At 32.1% G+C, this 22,685-nt stretch overlaps 1 protein-coding gene across 2 annotated transcripts in view; it reads right to left on the minus strand.

Moving 5' to 3' along the window:
- Positions 1 to 897: 897 nt before the first annotated feature.
- Mcm3 (minichromosome maintenance 3) overlaps positions 898 to 22,685 on the minus strand; it is a 119,752-nt gene continuing 97,964 nt past the window's right edge. For both annotated transcript variants that reach the window (XM_085813616.1, XM_035355092.2), the window contains exons 15-18: positions 11,851 to 12,074; positions 10,898 to 10,977; positions 7,566 to 7,653; positions 898 to 1,327 (exon numbers count right to left, since the gene is read on the minus strand). In XM_085813616.1, coding sequence (XP_085669742.1) covers positions 1,126 to 1,327; positions 7,566 to 7,653; positions 10,898 to 10,977; positions 11,851 to 12,074 — 594 coding nt within the window. In that variant the 3' untranslated portion in view covers positions 898 to 1,125. The remainder of the gene's footprint in view (positions 1,328 to 7,565; positions 7,654 to 10,897; positions 10,978 to 11,850; positions 12,075 to 22,685) is intronic.

Raw genomic sequence — 22,685 nt, forward strand, 5'->3', positions numbered from 1 at the left:
ATTCGAATATCTGGAAATTGAAATGTAAACTCCATGGGAGTTTAAGCGGGGAGAACGGTAAGACCCGCCTAACGCTAGAGGGCGCTGAGAGCGCCATTGAGTGTGTGCTGAGACTCGATGGAAGTTGCTCGATGGATGATGTGTGATTTCTGAGATTGAGATATTATTATATTTAATTAAATCAATTTATATTTTATTGATTGGTGATTATTGATTTTGTTTTATTGATATGAGATGTGATATTATGTTTTGCTGAACCACCACACTTCCGACAAACTTGGATTACCACTGAATCTCAAAACCACCAATGCGCAGGTTTGTTCTTGATAAGTCAATTAATCTCAGTTTCAATAACAATAATTTCTTTTTTCAACAGTCTTTTACAATTATTTGAATTTTTATGTTTTTACCAAGTACCTTAATTAATGCCTATTAATATGCTCTTGAACATAATTTAAATCGTTTTCCTCAATTGAAGAATACATTTTTTCTTACTAATCCTAGCCGATAATTTATATATATACTCACCCCCTTACCAGGTTTTAGTCTTTACCCAATCTTTATTTTCACAATCATTGATTGCAGTCTAATACATCCAATTACAAAGCTGTTATAAATGACAAAAATATTCATGTTTTGGCAAGTTCAAATTAAAAAAAAAATATTGTTTGGAGAACAACGAAATCTAACTCTTAATGTGTCTCCCAACTCCCATAATTTTATTTGGGAAGTTTTATACTCATTATGAAACATTAAGAATATACAAAATTTGACTTAGGTACAACAAAAATTGACTGGGGTAATTAATTTCAAAACTTGCAATTTTTATGTCATTTTTTTACTTGCCTTGAGGAATCAGTTTATTAAGTTAGAATAATTCAAGAAAATAAGCTTAAATGAAGTGCAGGAAAAGAAATGTGTATAATTTAATAGGCTGTACAAAGAAGTCATGTGATATCTATAACAGATTTTTTTAAAAAGCAAGCACACTATACATTTTACTTGGAACTTTGATGAAAAAATAGTTTTGAATGAAAGCTTCAGTACAAAATACAGAAGTTTTCAAATATCATTAAAAATATGTACACATAATATGTTACTGGTATTACACAACTTTTTCTCCCTTTATATGAGAAACACTATTTCATTTGCCACCATTACTTGATTGGCATCAGTCATTTTTTCTAGGGCAGTATTTATTTCTTCAGGAGTAAATGGTTCTTTCAGATTCTGTTCAACAAAGAAGTCAGTCAGAACATTCATCGGTACAGATTGTGCATGCCGCTCTTTAAAAAGCTTGGACAAAATGCTCCTAAATTCTTTCAACCTGAAACAGAGACAAGTTGAAAAATACATTAATCTTAACTAAAAACAAGCTTTAAACAGAATTATATATATGTAACTGCAAATGACTATCATGAACTACCAGGGAACCTATGTCATTTCTGGCATAGATAACAAATATCACTATTATCTTTTTACCCAATGCACAATGTTAAGTTTTAAAAGGAAATGTAGTCAGTTGCAAAATTCAAAAAAAATCCTGCTGAATAATACTATTTCATAAATTGCAGAGATTAATGAATTGCCACATTCTTTATGCATGTGTAATGCCTAGACTATTTATATATGAAAATGGAAAACTATCAAGCCAGTATAAAGTGAAATTGATTTAATGAAAACCATTGCACGAAAGTTTACATTCTCTAAAATAGAACAATATACCCTTCACACTTTTGAATTAAATTAATACAGAAAGATTCAGAATAATTGTGAAAATTAATATAGTGCAAATTTTAAAGTCCAGACATCCAATATTCAAAATGATCCAGAGATCTGAATCACCAGCAACGTTTTTTGTTTCAAAGTGTTTTTTGTATGTTTTATGCTTGCACATTTGATATTTTTTCATAACAAAACATGTGGAGAGATCCGATTCTTAATTTTAATTCAGCACTAAATAAAATACCTCCATATTGAAGAAATCATTTATTAGCATAAATCTATATGATCAATAATTTTGCTGCATAGCCTCCTTTTTGTTTTGCATACATCTGAAACTGAAACATTCTACATCAAAACATCATTGATTTTACAGCTACTAAATAATTTATACTGGCAAATCATTGTTTATAATTTTAAACTGCAAGACTGTCAACACACAGCAGATTGAGAAATGATTCATGCAGCAATGTCGAAACGCCCTTTTTTTAATTGTAATAATTGAATAACAAACTGCATGGTAACCTTTTATGTTGACATTACACTTGTTGATGATAAGAGACTCCAGCTAACATTGCTGTGAAGTGTTGGTTGTGTTGACGAGGAAAATTTAATAGAAGTTTCTTTCCATATGGGAAAAAAAAAAAGTTATAGGCAAAGATTATATTTAATGCTCTCTGAATTGAGAATAACTGAACTGTTATTCAGATAAGCCATGACTGTTGCTAGAGCTGGTATAGCTGCACTGGGTGGCAGAATTTTAGGAAGCCAAAAATTTTAAAATTTAGAGAAGTACTCAGCAATAAAACTAAGGGATGGCAAAATCTTTAGAACTTAGAGAAATATTTCGCAGCAGAATTTTAAACCAGCAGAAAATGCACTGGGCAACAAAATGTCTAGCACCAGTGTTGGATAAGTCTTAAGTATATGCGGGAATTTATGAGCTTCTGTGGGGAAATAGATGTAACTAAACCAAGATAATTCATGCTTAACTTTGTCAGCATATCATAGAAGTAAGACAAAATTTAGCGGAACAACATGTCTTTATTCACCAATCTCAGGATACATCATGAATACTCTTCGCAAATGCTTTCTGATGATAGCCATGAATTGGAAGGTTTTCAGATATCACAAAGAAAAAGTGAGACTCAATTAATAGAATTTATGGAGAAATGTTAATAAATCAAGATAATATACAGTACAAAGTCCGAAATCCGGACTCGTTGGGACTTCGGCGATTCTGGATAGGGAAATCTAGTACGATTCTAGTAGATGATCCAGTTTAAATCTAATAGTCTAATAATATGATCCAGTTTAAATCTAGTAAGACATGCAGAAATTATAAAATTATAAATATGAAATCGTGACTTATAAAATCATGAAGTATTTATGATCTAAAAGATATCAAAATCTTAAAAAAAAAAAAAAAAAGCTTAATATTTATTTGTTTACCTCATTAAACATTTCTTTCAATGTATTTTTTTTTTTTTTTTTTTTGGTGCTAATACTTTCTCTTTAATTCTGTAGACAGACATAATCTCTTGTCCAGTTACATTGTTGAAGTCCTGTAACTACTCTTTCCAGAATACCGACTAACTGGTCAATCGAAATTTTCTTGTTTTCGGTAACTTCTCTGTCGCTTTCTTCACTAATGGTAGCGATAATTTCTGAATCTAGAACCATACTACAGATTTTGCCATTCATTGATTGATGGATGATTGAGTAGCATTGTCATCACAATGAAAAACTTCTTTTATATCATCTTTATTTATTATTGCTTGTCAACATTTCTTTACAGAATCCATTAATTGGAAAATTTCACCTTTGTTTTGCAATATCCAAAAACCTTTAAAATTTGCAGCTATCATCATCAAATTTAACTATCCTTCACTATACATATTTGGCTATGCATCATGAGCTTGGCGACTAACGATAAGTTGTTCCGTTAAATTTTATCTTGCTTCTATTAATTAAGCCTGAATTGCATTAGTTATTTATTATTCTTATGTCTATTTCTTGCACATACTTAAGGCCTATGAGAATTATGAATAAATAAATTCCCACATATACTTAAGCCTTATTGAGGGCCAGCACTAGATATCTTACCGCAAAATGCTGACTCTGTCGGTCCTAAATTCTGCTGCGCAGTGCAGCCATATGAGCCCTAGTGCTGGTTCTGGGTTTATGTAAGTATTAAATCAGTTATTCTTAATTGAAATAACACTAAATGTAGTTTTTTGGGCTATGAGTATAATTAAAAAAAATCTATTTTTAGCATATGCCAAAAAAAAAAAAAAAATAAATAAATAAAGGTTTCCTTGTCAACATTTTTTTTAGCGGGATTAACTTAAATCCGTAATTATTGCCAAGTGTAATGTCAACATAAAAGGTTACCATACCCCTTTATTAATTAATAAAAAAATTGTTTATGGCTCATTAAATCAGTTATGGTTCCTTGGATCGTACCTTACTACTTGGATAACTGTGGCAATTCTAGAGCTAATACATGCAGCAGAGCTCCGACCCTCTGGGGACGAGCGCTTTTATTAGACCAAAACCAATCGGACCTTGTGTCCGTATCATGTGGTGACTCTGTGTAACTTTGGGCTGATCGCACGGGCTCGTCCCGGCGACGTATCTTTCAAGTGTCTGCCTTATCAACTGTCGATGGTAGGTTACGCGCCTACCATGGTCGTAACGGGTGACGGGGAATCAGGGTTCGATTCCGGAGAGGGAGCCTGAGAAACGGCTACCACATCCAAGGAAGGCAGCAGGCGCGCAAATTACCCACTCCCAGAACGGGGAGGTAGTGACGAAAAATAACAATACGGGACTCTTTTGAGACCCCGTAATTGGAATGAGTACACTCTAAATCCTTTAACGAGGATCAATTGGAGGGCAAGTCTGGTGTCAGCAGCCGCGGTTAAGCATCGCTACATGAATCATTACTCAAGTTATCATGTTTTGATAAACATGTTGTGTTGAAAGGTTATGTTATTCAATTACGGCAAAGCCTTGAGTGCTATCTGCCTAAGGGGAGGGATGCCTTCGTGGAGGACTTTCTAAGGGAAACTGGCTAGTATACACGTTACATATGGGGAAAACTACGAAAAAAACCCATGCAGCCAGCCCGTTTGCAGGATTCAAACCTAGGACCAAATTACCAGTGTTCAGCGACTTTAACGCTCGGCCGTTGGCGGGCCGGTGTTGAAAAGAAAGTATTATAAATAATGATTTGCAAGGTTGTCGTCAGATCAACAATGTATCTATATGGAATGTTTCGGTTTGAGATGTGTGCCAAAGCAGATATGCAGCAATGGAGCCAAATTACTGATCGTACAAATTTATGCTAAAATGATTGTTTCTTTAATAACAAGGTATTTTATTTAGTGTCGATGTGAAATAGCGAATCAGGACTCTCCAGATGTTTAATTATGTGCAGAGGGGTAATTGAATGCGTATGTGTAAAGCCTACGAGAAAAACAGTTTTGAGGCCGGATTTTAGTTCATTCCGGATAATGGATGGATTTCAGACTTTGTATTGTAACAAAAGTTTTTCATTGCAATAACAATGCCCCAATCATCAATCAACTAATGGATAGCGAAATCTGTAGTGCAGTTCTAAACCCTAGAAAGATCACTACCAATAATGAAGAAAGTGACAAAGAGGTTGTTAACAGCAAACATTTCGATTGACAGTTTAGTGGGAATTCTTGACATGACAATTACAGGACTTGAACAATGGAACTTAATTTCTGAGTAAAAAAATATGTCTATAAAATTAAAAGAGAAAGTATTATATATATATAAAAAAACAAAGCAACTTACATTGAAAGAAATGTTTAATAAAGCAAACAAATAAATATCGAGTTTTTAAATAAATTTTGATTCTCTTTTGAGGTCATACATGCATCTTTATTTCATAATTGATACATATTATCTTACCAGATATAAACTGATGATAAAAAATTCAGAAAAATCCCAAATCCAAACTTGCTGAAGTTCCGAAAAAAAATTTTTTTTTCAGTCCTTTCTTACTAAAGATGGCTTTACAAAACTTTTTTTTTGTCTTTTTTTAATCAACATTTTGTGTGTTGACTTTATTTATTATATATCATGTTCTTTGCCACTTACGCCACATAAAATTTGATTCAAGACCAAAATCACAAAATATTTAAAAACAGCATAACTTTAGAATTTCTGATAAGACAGTCTCATGCACTGGAGATAAAAATATTTTATTCCCTACAGTGTTGCCCAAAATTATTTTGAAATTCTTGAGTTTTTAGTCAAAAATTAGTTAAAGTTTCACAAAATATGAAATAGACAATAAGACAGATTCCGAATTTGGGATTCCAGGTGCCTATGTTCGGGTGGAGGACTATGTTATGCAAAATTGGATAACTCTAGATACTACTGTTTTTTCACAATGCAAGAAACATACAGTCATGCAGATTCTTCATTATTTAATTTCTTTAAATATAATACCAGGTGATAATATTTGGTGACAACAATTCGAAAAGTGATACAACATATTTAAGTTACTCAACGCAAAATGCTGTTTCAAGAAAAATATTTCATTTGAGATTAACGTCTGTTTCAGGCTAAATAAGTAAATAAATAAGGGTTAAACAATTTTATTCCCTTAAATATGATTCAACTGTATGACTAAACTCATCAGATTCATTACTTCCTTTTTCCATGAATAGTGAAAATTTCAAAACTTTCATCAAAGCTTCAGCTTGTTTGACAGCCCAATTAAAGATTGAATGGAAATAGAGAGATAACTTACATTCTGCAGCTTAACAGTCACATATACCCTTCACAAAGAATTCTATGTGGTGTACTATAATTTGCTTATTATGTTCTTGTTCTTTTAGACTAATTGTCATACCTGTTTCGCATAATCTTTGCTCAGAACACAGAGAAAAGTGGGGTTGAACATAAAAGAAAAGCACTGTAGGTGTTTTTCTTTATGGATGGAATGTGGATCCTAACAGCCTAAATATGGATTATTTTAAGTATCAGTATTTTTTTCATTAAATGTTGCAAAAATTCTCAATAAAATACAAAGCAAATAACACTTGCATAAGTTACCTAATTTTCAATATTGCTGAGACAACACAGTGAAATGGCACACCAAAGGTCTTACACTTTTGTTAATTGGATAATGAAACACAACTAGTGGTTTAAGATCACATTTTACATGAACTGGATTATGAACCCATAAGTTTCAAATGAAGATATAATTAATATATAATAATATATAATTTTATACCTTTGAAGTTTGCTACAGCAGTATAAATTAACATCAAGTTTATAGGAAATTGGATGTAATCAAAAGTTTTAGTTATGATGACATGAGTTTGACTGTATTCAGGAATCCAGCATCTTCCTTTTAAGACATTCTACTGGTGTTCTATAGCATTAAACCTGGCAAATGAGGAAGGGACTGTAGCTGTTTAAATACTAAGCGACGTTCCTTCAAAATTTTGTCAAGACATTTCAGACAATTACCTTAATGAAAGATTCTCTGGCTTCCAAGTTATAAGTTGTAAACAGATGCTGGTAAATTATCCTGCAATAGCTTTGGTTATTTTGATTGCCTACTGACCTTTAATGAATACTAGTTTTAACATCACCAGGCAATTAAGTTTCAGATGTCAAGGCTTTACAAAAGGAGATTTCCTCGTAGTTTTGTAACTATCGAAATGGGTACTTTTTAATAAGAATGTATTCATTTTTGCATCTGACTAAATTTTCGAATAATTAAATCTTTAGAATTCCACTGACTACTATAAGAACAAGTTTTTAACAGCTTTTGATATTTCAGTAAAACTTACCTTTCTTCAGGGATCTGACTTTCTGATTGACTATGCTCTCCAGATGTACCAGGTTGTGTTCCAGCTCGTGTAGAACCAGATTCAGGTCCTATTTTCATAAAAATAATGTATAAATAAAATATTCAAATTATAATTTTAAAATTAGACACACTATCACAAAAATAAGAGTCCTCCTTCTTAATGAATGATTTTTATTACTTGATGAATAATTTCTCAGAAAAAAAAAAAATCTTCTAAATTAACATACGTTAAACATTCTGAATGATGTCATATTATGTGATGTCTAAGTTGGATATTTTTTTAACAAATAAGCAGATGAAAATCAGGAGTGCAGTTTATTCATGTGAATGATTAAAAATAGGTATATATAAATAAGTAAGAACACAGCAGCACGTGTTTAACAAATGAGCATAAAATCCATTGCTATTGGGTGAACATTACATAGGACTGTACAAGTTAAGTTGTGGCTGCATTTTAAGTGACATGCTGTGGACAGTGGTCTTAACATATAAGGTTTTCTCTAGCAACTCCATTCCACTCTTAGAAAAGTATATCTTAAAATCAATAGTTAATGTAGATCAGTATGTTAAAGATACTTTATGTAAAGATAATTAAATGATAGTATTGTATTCTTTATTAAAAATTAATGCAATTTATTCATTAATAGCATAACCTCATGCTCTAGGTGTCACTTACCCTTGAATTATACTTAGTGGCTGTGGTGTGCTTGCATTTTTTTTACATAAACTGTCGAAGTCTGGCTTTATTGATGTAATCTGCAGCTGCTGTATTTGCTTCTGTATTCTGGTTTTGTTGTTACATGTATTGAGAAAGATTTTGGTTTTAAATATGTTGTTCCAAATGGCTTTAAAATGCTTATAGCTGCGTGAGAAACTTCTAGGTATTCAGCATGAATCTGCAACCAAAAATTGAGTAGCTGCTTTAGCTTAAATTTAGATTTTAACATCGAATCTGTTGATAATTTATTCCCTAACCTTCATTGGCAAACCTTCTGATTTATCGTAGTGCTGGAATGATTTAAAAAAAAAAAAAAAAAAAAAAAAAAAAAAAAAAAAAAAAGGTCATACTTAGTTTTTTTTTTTTTATGAAAAATTTTCACTTATAATTTTCTTCAACTGAAAAAGGTACTCAATTCAGATATCAGTATTATATAATTTTTAATACTGATATCTAATTGTAATTTATTTGCATTACAAAACTGTTTATTTTGCAAAGTATTACACATCATTCTTTTTAGCATATGATGACCACATCTTAAGTTTGAAACCTAATCTATAACTAAATGTATCTTTATACTTCTTAGTTAATAAACACTAGTCAACTAAAGTAAGTGCTTTATGATTTTCTTTTTGAATTTGTATTTTGACTTGTGAGACCTCAACGTTCTGCAGAACACTGTTTGAAGACCACTGGTCTCTGGCAAATGAATTTTGTCTGCTAATCAGTCTGCTAGCAGAGTAGTTTCTCATGTTACATGGAAGGGCAGTATTTTAGAATAAACTGCAAAAATTCAAATCTCCAGAATAAATTTCCAAAAATTGTAATACTATCATAAGCTTTTTTCACTGCTACTGTATGCCTTTTCTCTGCTGGCTGTGAGAAGAGTTTATCTAAATAAAAATCATTTAGAAAGAGTTTTAGAAAAATAAATGCTTATTTTGGATTAAAGAACTAGAAATGCTTATGCATTTAAGAAATCTTTCTTTCTTTTATGTATATATTACTATCACTGTAACATTTTTTAGATTATTTCTTTGTATATCATGAGGATGGTAAATTCAAGGACTGCCCCGGGTGGCAAAACTCTAGCTGCACCATTGACCTGTTCACAGTAAAACGATTGGAGAAAACTATTCCTCGAATTTTGGCTGCTCCATGCCACTTGTCTGTAATATGATTGGTCCCCTGAAGACTTGTCCCCTTGCAAGAGAAGTCAAATGAACCCAACTGCGCATCAACTAAGGACAACAGAATGGTTTTATCTGTAAAGTTGGAGAACTTAGATGATACCAGTTTTTTTTTTTTTTTTTTTTGAGTCAATACTGTTTGCGCTATAGTGGATGAGATCAGTGATTATGTAATAGGCCTCCGGGTAAGAGAAAATTACCCTAAAGGGCTTATTTAGAAGAGTAACAAACTACAGCAAAATTTAGCTTTAACTGCTTAAGTATGTTGATAATGATAGCCAGATTACAATAAGCATCAATGTATCAGAAATGTGGTAGTTAAAAATATTAATTTCATAGCAAACATAAAATTTAATTTTCATTTGTAAAATATACAGGCTTAAAAACTTTTTTTTTGTGTGTGTTTGTAAATGGGAAGCTATGAAAGGAGTTTCAAGTTAAAATAAACAGGACGCTCTAAAATTATCTTCACCCAACTGTCATTAAATCTGAACTAACAAGCTTCTGTTTTCCGCAGCTCAAATTTTTATTTATACTTAAACGTTTTGGTTTCAGGGGACAGTCCGTACCGCTGAATTTTTGGATAACATTTTCCGAAAATAAATGATCAAGGAAAAAGTCAATTAAATGCCAGGTAGGGTGTAAATAGTAGAATCAGCATGTAATAATACCATATCTAATTTTGGAAGATTACATGATACTAAAATATTAAAGCTGAGGCATTTGAAGCAATCAGAGATTTCTTAGCATAAGTAAATTACATTTTTTTTTGCATATGTCAATTAAATATTTATTCATTATGTCATTTTTTCCCTTACAGAACAAATTCTGCAAAACAGAATGCAGCATTCTGTATAGGGCATTTTTCTAAACAGATTAGTGGAAATTCATATTTCAAGATTAGCTGCATCAAGGGTATTTTTGAAATTCATTGATAATCAAATAAAAATTAGATTTGTTAACTGAAAATTATTTTAATTTCAAATGTGAGTATAAAGACATTCAACACTAAGGTTATCATTAATTCTGGTAATATTAACAAAACAAAATTATTATTAGCAAGATTTTTCATAATTTCTCAATAAAATGAATGAGCTGTAGCTAAACTCTACAATCAGACATAGTGCCTAAACTGGTTATAATGTGCACAGAATTTTGCTATAATGTATCAGTGAAATTAGTACATCAAAATTGTATTAAATTTATCAATAGTAATTTGCATTAAAAATAGTTTTTCAAATGTTTTAATACATTTTTAGCATATTTCAAACTCAGTTTCCTTTTTAAAATTCAAATAAATACAACTCCAGTAGTTTTTTTTAAACTCAGTTCTTCAGATGCAGCAAAAATGAAGTAAAATAATTGTGGGAAAAAACAGACAGAAAATGAATACAGCATTGCTACCTTCATCATCAAAATCATAGGGATCATAACCTTCTTCTCCTGGTTTGGGTTTAGGTTTATCAGGTTTTGCTGCAATTTTCCTAAATAAAATACACATAATTATTAATTATGTAATAATTTAACTGTGTAAAACATAAGATGCTTCAACAAATCAACACGCATGATTAATAAATATTAGCATAATAAAATGTTCCCTTTGTGTTTACTTGGAATTGCAGAGATAGCGAAAGTTAGCGCAGATATCCTCTGCTTTACTTTTGAATAAGCATCATATGCTTTCTTTTAAAAAATTTGTCACACTGAATATGTAAGTTAATATACATCAATATGAATTAATTTTTTGAGATTAATACTTTAAATAACCAGTTTGATCAAATATTCCAAAAGTAATAAATATAAAAATATAATTAACAACTTGGCAACAGTTTGACAGTCAATGAGATAATGTGCAAGTATGGAAAATCTGTCCACTAAAATAATCACACAATTTAAGAAAAAGCTGTGCAAGTTCTAAAACAAAATTTACACAGATCTCCCAGCTAATCTCAAGCAATATATAAATAACAGCCTTTTTATTTTAGCAAAAACATAGAGCATAGATGTTCCTGAAGAAAAAAGCTCAGGTGCTGAAAATATTTGATTAAAAGAAAATTTAATTTATCAGAGGCAGTGAAGAATAAATCACATCATATTAATTTCTGACACTTTTGATTAATTATTGTTTTAATATATTTCTTTTAGTTAAAAAATAAATTTTATTTAAACTTTTGGAAATTAACCCTGTTTTTTAACTAGTTCTTCGGTTTCCTTTACATGAATTTGCACAGCACATCTCTTTTAGAAGCCAAATGACAATATTATATAGGCATTTTTAATCACAGCACAGTTATCCAGTTAAATATCATAAGCAAGATTTTCTCGAATAGAAAAATTATGATTAGAATATATATTACTTCTTTTTGTGACTGTCATCATAATCATCTTCTTCACTTGAACTATCTTCATGACGTCTTCTTTTCTTTTCCTTTTCCATAACCTTCTTGAAGTATGCAAATTGTACTAAATCAATAGCTGCTTGAGCATCTTTAAGACTTACTGTGTTTGACATGCGGGCTTTAGCATGAGCAGTTGAGAGACGAATTAAAGTTTCAAGAGACCTGGGAGTGACTGGTTGGGTCTACAAAGAAAATAATTTAGAGTAAAGCATTTTATAAATACAATGAAGTTTTCCTAAGAAAATCAACCATCCACGACTCCAGATGATTTGGTCTTCCGTGGAGATGATTGCCTAACAGCAAATTTATTATGTTCAATATACAGTGAACTCTCCCCATGGAGATCTGCTCTAAATTTGACCATTATTTTTTAAACCATAATAAGCATCAAAACGGGCAATATAACATTCCCTTCTATGAAGAATAAAAAATACACTTCATTTGTGACTACCAAAGCATTTTAATTTCAGTAAATATATTTTTAAGATTTTTAATTAATTTGCAAGATATGTATCTTCAACCCCCCAAAAAATATGCGACATAAATTTTACATTTATATGCAATACAGTTTATTTTATAGTATTGTGCAGGAAATAGTTTTTTGAAAATGATTTATATCATTCCAGAACTGTTTTAACAGAATCTTTTTACAGGAAAATTTACATATAAATGTTAATGATGGGTCTGTTATTACTCAATATTCATTAAAACAGTATTCCTCAAATTGTTTTTTAAATGCAGACCATTTTTATGAATTAGAATATTCTGCCAACCACATTACACTTGCCTCCCTTCAAAAATATTTTTTTCATCTGTTACTACCAGTATACTTTTATAGTTAACTAAAATTAATTTAATTTTATATTTGTATTGAGTGCAAGAGAGACAGATAAAATAAAAGAAGCAAATTTATATTCATTTTTAAAAAATCGAGGATATTGGAGTTTAGATAATCTTTACCTTGTTAATTAAAAATGAAATAAATGTTGGTACTCACATTAATGAGATGGATTAGCCTGCCAATGCTTGCAACTCTATTCTATGTCTGGACGTATGCTTGTACAAAGTCACAGTGCTTTAAATTCTTTTTAGTTGAATAGAATGAGAAGTTCATAGATATGACAATAGTAATAAATTTAATAAAATACCAGTCTTGGAAGAAAAAATGACAAACAATTGCTATGTATAATTTTCAAACTCTTGAGCTTTTTAGCTATAGTGTGATACATGCTGTTCCGTCTTTTTGGTAGATAGGTGGCGCTCTTGATGCGCGCCGATGAAAAATATTTCACTTGACGCTTGAACACGAAGAATGACGCATGTCATATTTATTTGATGCTTGATTATGTTTCATGGCCGCTACAGGCGGAAGTAATATAAGTAATATAAGTTTATCGTTAATAAATGTTATTTCTATGTTCTGTGAACTCTTGAAATTTTGATTTGAAATTCTAATGCTCTCCCAACCTTGACTCCTGAAACGAAACGATCTTTGAATTTATGACTCATGAAGAGAGAACAACACACATTTTTCTGGTGCCGAAACCCGGGACAAGGGGAATTACCTTTTGAAAGGTAAGAAATTTGATTTATTTGTTCTTGGTATCAATCTTTGAAAACGAAACATAATGGATGATTTAGCAAAAGAGAAAAAGAAACGTGCTATTGTACGTAGTAAAGTTACTACACTTCTAAATAAACTTGAGAAATTATTATCGGAAGAATTAAGTAAAGAACATCTAGAAGATTTAAATTCATCATATGAATTGTTAATTGAATACCATGAGAAACTTAAAACTCTTGACTCAATGATCGATGCTCTCATAATTGATGAAAAAGAATATAACAAACTACTTGTATGTGAAGAATATGATGAAAAAATTATAACGTTTAAAGCTAAGATTGTTAGTAAAGTAAAGAAAATTAACAGTAATGAAGTTGTTGAAAGAAGTATAATTACAACTAGTAATAGTATTAGTAGTACTCTGAATGGTAATAATGTTGTTACAAGTAGTGCTTCAGTAAAGTTACCTAAATTAAACATTGAAAAATTTGCTGGTGATCCCAGTAAATGGCTCGAATTCTTTAATTCGTATGATAATGCTATTCATTCTAATCCAAGTTTATCTAAAATAGATAAGTTTACATATTTGAAAAGTTTATTATCTGGTTCAGCATATAATTGTGTTTCTGGTTATGCTTTATCTGAAGAAAATTATGATCTATGTATTAAAAGTTTAGAAGAGAGGTTTGGTCGTAAAGATGTTATTATATCAAAATTCATGCAGATGTTGTTACAGTTAGAACCAGTTAAAAGTTCTTCAAATGTTTTTGAGTTAAGAAAGCTCTATGATCAGTTACAAATCTGCGTTAGAAATTTAAGTAGTTTAGATGTTACTAGCGGTTCATACGGACAGTTATTGAACCCAATAATCCTTAAATTGTTACCTGAAGATTTAGCTCTTGAATTCCAAAGGAAAAGAACATCTAACCAAAATATAGAAGTAAGTGAATTAATAGAGTTCATTAAAATAGAAACTGAATGCCGAGAAGCAAGTATTTTGATTAATAGCTCAAAAGGTAATAAATACACAGGGGTTAATCCTAAACAAGGGTTCAAAAATTATAAAGTCAAATCACAAGCTTCTACTTTTAACACATCGATAAAAATGTTTTGCATATTCTGCAAATCAAACGAACATACATCTGCCGGATGTTTGAAATTTTCCGACGAACAAAAACGAAAGAAATTGAAACATGAAGGTCGCTGTTACAGATGCTTTCTAAAACATTTGTCGGCGTTTTGTCATTCAAAAATACAACCATGCGAAAATTGTAACGACAAAAATCATAATAAACTTTTCTGCCGTTTGAAATCGAAAGAAATGGAAGATGTTAACTCCGCAGATACGCAAAATAAAACTTTAGTATCTACTTCCCACTGTAACACTCTAAAACCTGAAAATAGTGTGCTTTTACAGACATGTTCTGTTATTGCTCAAAGCAAAAATAAATCGAGAATCGTAAGATTATTAATTGATTCAGGTAGTGAACGAAACTTCATCACCCACAAGTTAGCGCGCGATTTAGAATTGCAAGTCATTAGAAAAGAATTTCTAACAATTTATTCGTTTGGAAATCAGCGTGGTAACTCGCAAGAATTTGATGTATATAGTCTAAAAATAAAAAATAAAAACGATGATCGCTGCCTTGTTGTAGAAGCTATCGGGATAGAATTAATATCATCAATAAACTTCCAGGCGCCATCAACATGTCAAAACATTAAAGAATTTATGACTAAAAAGGGCTTGGAACTTTCGGATACAAGTCCCGTTAATGAGAACATAAATATTCTGCTTGGCGCGGAGCATTTCTGGTATATACAAACAGGAAGTAATTCAATGATAAATGATGGTTTGTTTATAGTACCGACCATATTTGGATACACAGTGATGGGTAAAGTAAAAAATAATAATACTCGAATTAATGCATTGTTTTTATCTGCCGTTGAAGGAAACACATTTGATTTGCAGTCATTTTGGAAATTGGATTCGCTAGGAATTGAAAATGAAACAAAACATTTTTGGAAACTGATTTGGATACTATTAAGCATTTTAACGACAGTTTAAAATTTAATAACGGCAGATACGAAACAAAACTCTTTTGGAAGGACAATAAATCACAACTCGCTGATAATTTTTTCGTTGCTAAACAACGATTTCTAGGACTAAAGCATAAATTACAGGGAAATGATTTCCTATATAATGAATATGATAATATAATTAGAGAACAAGTTGAAAGGGGGATTGTTGAACAATGTAAGTTTGTTGAAAATGAACCTAACTGTTATTATATGCCTCATAGGCCCGTTATACGTGAAGGAAAAGTAACAACAAGAATAAGAATAGTTTATGATGTCTCTTCTAAGTCTGAAGGAGCTAAATCGTTAAATGAATGTTTGGTATCAGGCCCTAATTTAAATCCTAACTTGTTGGATATAATTTTAAAATTTCGCGTACATAAAGTTGCATTTTGTGCAGACATAGAGAAGGCTTTTCACCAAATTCAAATTGATAGTGAAGATAGAAATTTTTTAAGGTTCTTGTGGTTTGACCATTCTTACGACGATAGTGACAATAGTTTAGGCTTTAAGGTTTTCCGAATGTGCCGAGTGCCGTTTGGAATGACAACAAGTCCGTTTATTTTGTCCGCCACTATCAAACATCATATTAAGGGTTATGAAAAGAAATATAGCAAAGCTGTTGACATGTTAAATAAGTCCTTATATGTTGATGACCTTATCCATGGAGCAGACTCCGTTGAAGAAGTTTTCTCATTATCAACTGATGCAGTTAAAATTCTTCAAGACGCTGGTATGAACTTAAGAAAATTTGAATCAAATTCCGTATCTTTAAAAAATCATTGGCAAGATATTGGTTTAATTAATAAGGAAGATAATTTGGATAAGAAAACGTTAAAAGTGCTGGGAATAATTTGGGATTTGGATGAGGATACATTGAAATTAGATGTACAAGAACTTTTACAACCAGTTGACTGGAAACACGTTACAAAGCGAAAGGTATTACAGATTGTGGCAAAAATTTATGACCCAGTTGGATTCATTGCACCCTTTGTTATCAGAATAAAATTCTTATTACAAGAATTATGGGAATTGGGTATTGATTGGGACACAATTTTGCCGAGTTATTTGAGTGAAAAATTTAAAACTTGGTACTTTGAAATTGAAGTTATTCTCAACTTGTGTGTTCCTAGAAAATACATATTAAATGATGAATGTGTAAATTTCGATAAAATAGAGCTTTTTGTCTTTTGTGACGCCAGCCCCAAGGGATATGGAGCTGTTGCATATTTTCGTGATCCTGATTCTTGCTGTACGTCTTTTGTTCTTTCAGAGAGCAGTGTATCCCCACTTAAAAAAAATAACCTTGCCTCGCTTAGAACTTATGGGAGCCATTATTGCCGCAAGAATAGTTAAATATTTAAGGAAATTATTTAATATCTAAGAAGATAATGTATTTTGTTTTAGTGACTCTAAAATCGTTCTTCACTGGATCAAAGGTACCGCTGATAAATGGAAACCCTTTGTTGCTAATCGTGTACGTGAAATACAAGATGTTGTATCACCTTCGCAATGGAAATACTGTAAGGGAAATGACAATCCGGCTGACATAGTTTCACGTGGATTAAGAGCTTCTGATCTAGTGGAAAATAAACTTTGGTTCAATGGACCAGTGTGGTTAAAAGAGAAAAATGTACCTTCATCACCTTTTGATTCTTTGATCGAGCCTATGGTGGAAGAGGTACAGGTAGAACAGCGTCAAACTACTGTATGTTCTGTTATTAGCCAAGAGGCTGAATTTGAATTGACATCCAGGTTTTCATCCTGGAAAAAATTGAAACGCGTAACTGCATGGTGTTTAAGATTCTGCCACAATATTAAACCTATATCTTTAAAACTCAAGGGTTTTTTAACAGTTCAAGAATTGGATAAGGCAAGCAATTTGATTTTTAAAATCATGCAAAATTCCGAATTTAGAGAAGAAATTAGACTTTTGAAAGCAGGGAAGAAATTGAATCTCAGCAGTAAAATCCTGAAATTAAATCCTTTTCTTGATAGAGAAGAAATCCTTAGAGTCGGTGGTAGACTCTGTAACTCGAATCTTTCAGAAAACACAAAGTATCCAATCATTCTTCCCAAAAGTCACCAAGTTACTGAATTGATAGTCAAACACTTTCACGAAGTGAACCTTCACGGAGGAGCCACATTAACATTATCTGCTCTGCGACAGAAATATTGGATCGTTAATGGCCGAGAAATTGTAAGAAAAATAATTTGGAAATGTATAAAATGTTTTAAAAATCGAACAAGCACATCCAGTCAGATAATGGGCGACCTACCTGCTTCTCGCATATTGCCGGATAGAACATTCTCGAATACAGGACTAGATTTTGCAGGCCCCTTTTTAATTAAAGCTAGGAAAGGAAGAGGAGGAACAAGATATAAATGTTACGTTTGCCTTTACATATGCTTCACCACAAAGGCCATTCACCTAGAAGTGGTCAGTGATCTAACAACTGAAGCATTCCTAGCATCTCTGAAAAGATTTGTGTCACGTAGAGGAAAACCCAAGAAAATCTTTTCCGATAGAGGAACCAACTTTGTTGGGGCTGATCGAGAATTAAGAAGATACAAAGCTACACTTTCCTCTAAAGAAGCATTTCAAAACTACCTGAGCGGTGAAAATATTCAATGGATCTTCAATCCTCCTGCTGCCCCTCACTTTGGAGGCCTTTGGGAGGCTGGAGTGAAACAAATGAAGATTCACTTAAAGCGGACTATTGGGACCCAGGTTCTGACATACGAAGAATTTCACACCTTAATTACACAGATCGAGGAGTGTTTGAATTCCAGGCCAATAGTTTCCATCTCATCTGACCCTGAAGATTTTAATCCTTTAACACCTGGAAATTTCCTAATTGGGACTACATTAACAGCAATTCCTGAACCTGATCTTACAAATAATAAGCTAACCCCTGCTGAAAGATGGAAATTGACACAGCAAATTTTCCAGAGCTTTTGGAAACGTTGGTCTAGAGATTATCTTTCACAATTACAAGGGCGTACCAAATGGTTGAGGGATAAACCAAATTTAGCCCTCAATGACTTAGTCTTGATAAAGGACGAAAATTTGCCTCCATTAAAGTGGCGACTTGGACGAGTAATTGAACTATATCCTGGTGCTGATGGAAAAATTCGTGTTGTGAAACTAAAAACTTTATTGGGCGAAATGAAGCGTCCTATACATAAACTTTCCCGCTTACCATTAAGTGAATAAGACTCAAAAAAAAAAAAAAAAAAAAAAAAAAAAAAAAAAAAAAAATTAATTGTATATTCATACTTTGTGTCTTTATTATTATTATTTATTCAATTATGTTTCAGATTCAGAGAATGGACCACAATTGTGGATTATGGTAATTTAGCAGTTTCATTATTTTGTTTTCCTTCTAGAGATTGTAAGTATGTTTTATTTGTAAAATTTTGTGCTAAATTTAATGTTGTTATTCAATTTAAATTTGTCATTATGCATTTTAATTTTATATGATATACTGTTGAACTTTTGGAAAACTTGTTTAAATCTAAAATTGAAGATCTTTATAATAATGTTGTAATGAACCAATGTTCAACGGGGCGGAGTATGTTCCGTCTTTTTGGTAGATAGGTGGCGCTCTTGATGCGCGCCGATGAAAAATATTTCACTTGACGCTTGAACATGAAGAATGACGCATGTCATATTTATTTGATGCTTGATTATGTTTCATGGCCGCTATAGGCGGAAGTAATATAAGTAATATAAGTTTATCGTTAATAAATGTTCTGTGAACTCCTGAAATTTTGATTTGAAATTCTAATGCTCTCCCAACCTTGACTCCTGAAACGAAACGATCTTTAAATTTATGACTCATGAAGAGAGAACAACACACATGCAGTTAATCTTAATTTTATTTTTTAAGTTTTTGGAGATCTAGGAAGACCACAAAGGCAGGCTGAGAGCACCACAGATTGAGAAATGCAACACTAAATGGTTCACGTTCAAGGGTTCAAATGTGCACGATACTAATAATATAAGGAACAGATAACGGTAATTTTGCATATTAATGCTTAGGGTGGAAAGGAAATAGATTATTCATAAAAAAATAATTCATTACAATTAAGATGTTTAAAAAGTGTTTATTTGTCTGAGTGGAATGATATGCAAATTGAAAATTCTGGTTAATGGGAGTAATTTTTTGTAAACTCAAAAATGTGATAAACATGCTAATAAATCAAACATGCAAAATCATAAAAATACGTTGGATTTATTTTTGATATTCAAACTGCTTCAGAACAGTCTTATACTATTTGTTTTACTTTAAGCCAATGAAATGTGAACTTTAAATATAGACACACAAAGCTCAATGGACATGTTTGAGAGAAAAACCCTCATAGCAATTTTTGACCCAGTGCAGGAAGAGGGAGACTGGACAGCAAGGTGTAACTTTGAACTGTATAGGCTTTATAGGCAGCCACAAATAACACAGCTCATCTGTAGAAATACATAGGCTATTCAGAAAGTAAGAAACATTTTGGAATTAAAAAGAAAATAAGTACAAGGAAAAAAATTACTATATTCATCAGAAAGAGCGACTAAAATTCTACTTTTCTGCATAGTCACCAAACAAATGGAGGCACTTATCATAGCAGTGGACAAGCTTTTTGAAATTCTTTCGTTATAGAATTCTGCCGCCTGCGATCTCAGCCACTTAGTGACGCGCACCCGTAGCTCCTTGCGTCATCAAAGCGCTGTGTTGCTAGCCAGTTCTTCATTCTTGGAAACAAATGAAAATCACTAGGTGCAAGATCAGGACTATAGGGCGGATGAGGGAAAACCTACCATTTGAATGAATTAAGGAGTTCTTGAGTGCAGTTTGCCGTGTGAGGTTGAGCATTATCGTGCAAAAACAAAATTTTGGACGTCAACTTTTCTCCATGCTAGTTTTGAACTGCTCTCTTAAGGTTGCGCAAAGTTTGACAAGTACTGCTCAGAAATTATTGTGGCACCACGTTCGAGAAAATCAATCAGAAGCCCACTTTGCCTATCCAAAAACACAGTCACCTTCTTTGGTGACAAGGTTTGCCAACATTTTTTTGGTCTTTTGAGGGAACTTGTGTGCCCCTACTGCATGGACTGTAATTTTGTATCGCAATTCACGTGTGTCACCCACATCTCGTCACCAGTTATGATTCAATTCAGTAATGAATCACCATGTCTGTCGTAGGCCTCCAGAACTGTCAAAGCTGCTCCCATTTGCTGACCTTTATGGTGGTCTGTAAGCAATTTCGGCACCCATCTCGCACAAAATTTGCGGTAGCCTAGCTTTTGTGTGACAATTTCAAACAACAAAGTCCGTGAAACTTGTGGAAAACTAAGCGAAAGCTCCATTATTGTGAAACGGAGGTTTTCATGAATATTTCATCATTTTAGTGACCAGTTCGTCAGTTACATTGCTAGGGCATCCACTCTTCTCTTCATCTTAAACGTTAGTTCGGCCATTTTTAAACTGATTGAACTTTCATTCATTACGTTGCTTCCGTACACTTCACGTATTTGCCGATAAATTTACATAGGTTTTAGGTTTTTTTGCCAACAAAAACCGTATCAGACCGCACCTCACATCTGGTGGGATTTTCAAGTGCATGCACATTTTAAATTTGAATATCGGAAAAATGGGCAGCGTGTAAATGTTCTCGTTATGATGAATGAACGCCGAGAGCATGCAGACACCAAAATATAAGTGATCGGCGTGCACCTAGCGACGTCAGACGCTACTAGTAATTAAGAAAATTAAGTACAAAATAAGTAGTTTGCTAAAACTTTTATTTTGTTGCATTATTCTTCATGAAGAATTTATACATAATAGTATTAATAAACTTATACACCGCATGTCGCCACTCGGACTGCATACCTTCATCTTACTTTCTGAATAGCCCTTGTAGATTAAGATGGCTGTGCCATATTTGAAGTAGCTCAGAAGATAATTCCACTAGGATCTTGACATTTAAAAAAACCTGAGGGATCCCGAGCTAAAGAAAGACCACCAAACAAATAAACAGATGATATTGAAAAATACTTGAAAACTTTGAAAATTAGAAATCGGATAGCAGCCAGCAAAGAAAAATCAAGTAAGCAAATTTCACTGTATGATTCATTGGTGCATTTGAAATGGCTACAAAAATTCATAATTTAAAGTTTTGTATGCTTTTTTGGTGGGAGGTTATTGGGGAATAAATCTAACTTTCATATTTAAAAATAGATTTACTTGTAGTAGTTAAGAAAATTAAGTACAAAATAAGTAGTTTGCTAAAACTTTTATGTTGTTGCATTATTCTTCATGAAGAATTTATACATGATAGTATTAATAAACTTATACACCACATGTCGCCACTCGGACTGCATAGTGTTTAGGAGAGAATATTGTGGTACCGAAGGGGCTGGGTTCAAATCATGGAGAAGGCATGGTTGTATTTGTCTGCCCCTTCATAATAGGTAATGGTGATCCACCTGTTCGGTGTTAACACAATAAAGTGGCCACCACTTCCGGCCGTAGTAGTGGCCAAACCTAAATTGGCTCAGTAACTGCCAATTTTTTTTTTTGGGGGGGGGGCACTGCACATCTACATCAGCACTTTTGTTTGAGAGACTCCAACAACATATTACATATTAACAACAACATTATTTATTATATTATTAAATTATACAACATTATACAATAAAATTATACAACATATTACAACATTATTTAGTTAGAAATATTATTGATTTACATGATAAGATGAATCTATCATGTAAATCAATAATATTTCTAACCAATAATTAGCTTCTCTAAGATGACTACCTCTATGGAAGACAAAAACTATTTGGAAATGTGGATGGTTGCCTTATACAAGACTTACTGTATTTAATTACATTCTAAGAAATATTGGTTACTTCTAAATGTGTAATTCTTAACCTTTGAAAGTGTTGAGGAATTTAAATAGATTGGCACTATAATTAATGACAAAAATAAGTTAAGAGCAGAAATTGATAGTAGAAGTAAAATGACTCATAAATGCTTCTTTGGGCTAAGAAGACAATTAAGATCTAATATTATAAGTCGCAAAACAAAGATACGAACATATAAGGCACCAATACTACTCATTTTACTTTATGGAATTGAAACGTGGACTTTAAATA

The sequence above is a fragment of the Stegodyphus dumicola genome, chromosome 3 (genome assembly GCF_044657685.1).
Source record: "Stegodyphus dumicola isolate Sdum_Otavi_A_Nest chromosome 3, ASM4465768v1".
Classification (NCBI taxonomy): Eukaryota; Metazoa; Arthropoda; class Arachnida; order Araneae; family Eresidae; genus Stegodyphus; species Stegodyphus dumicola.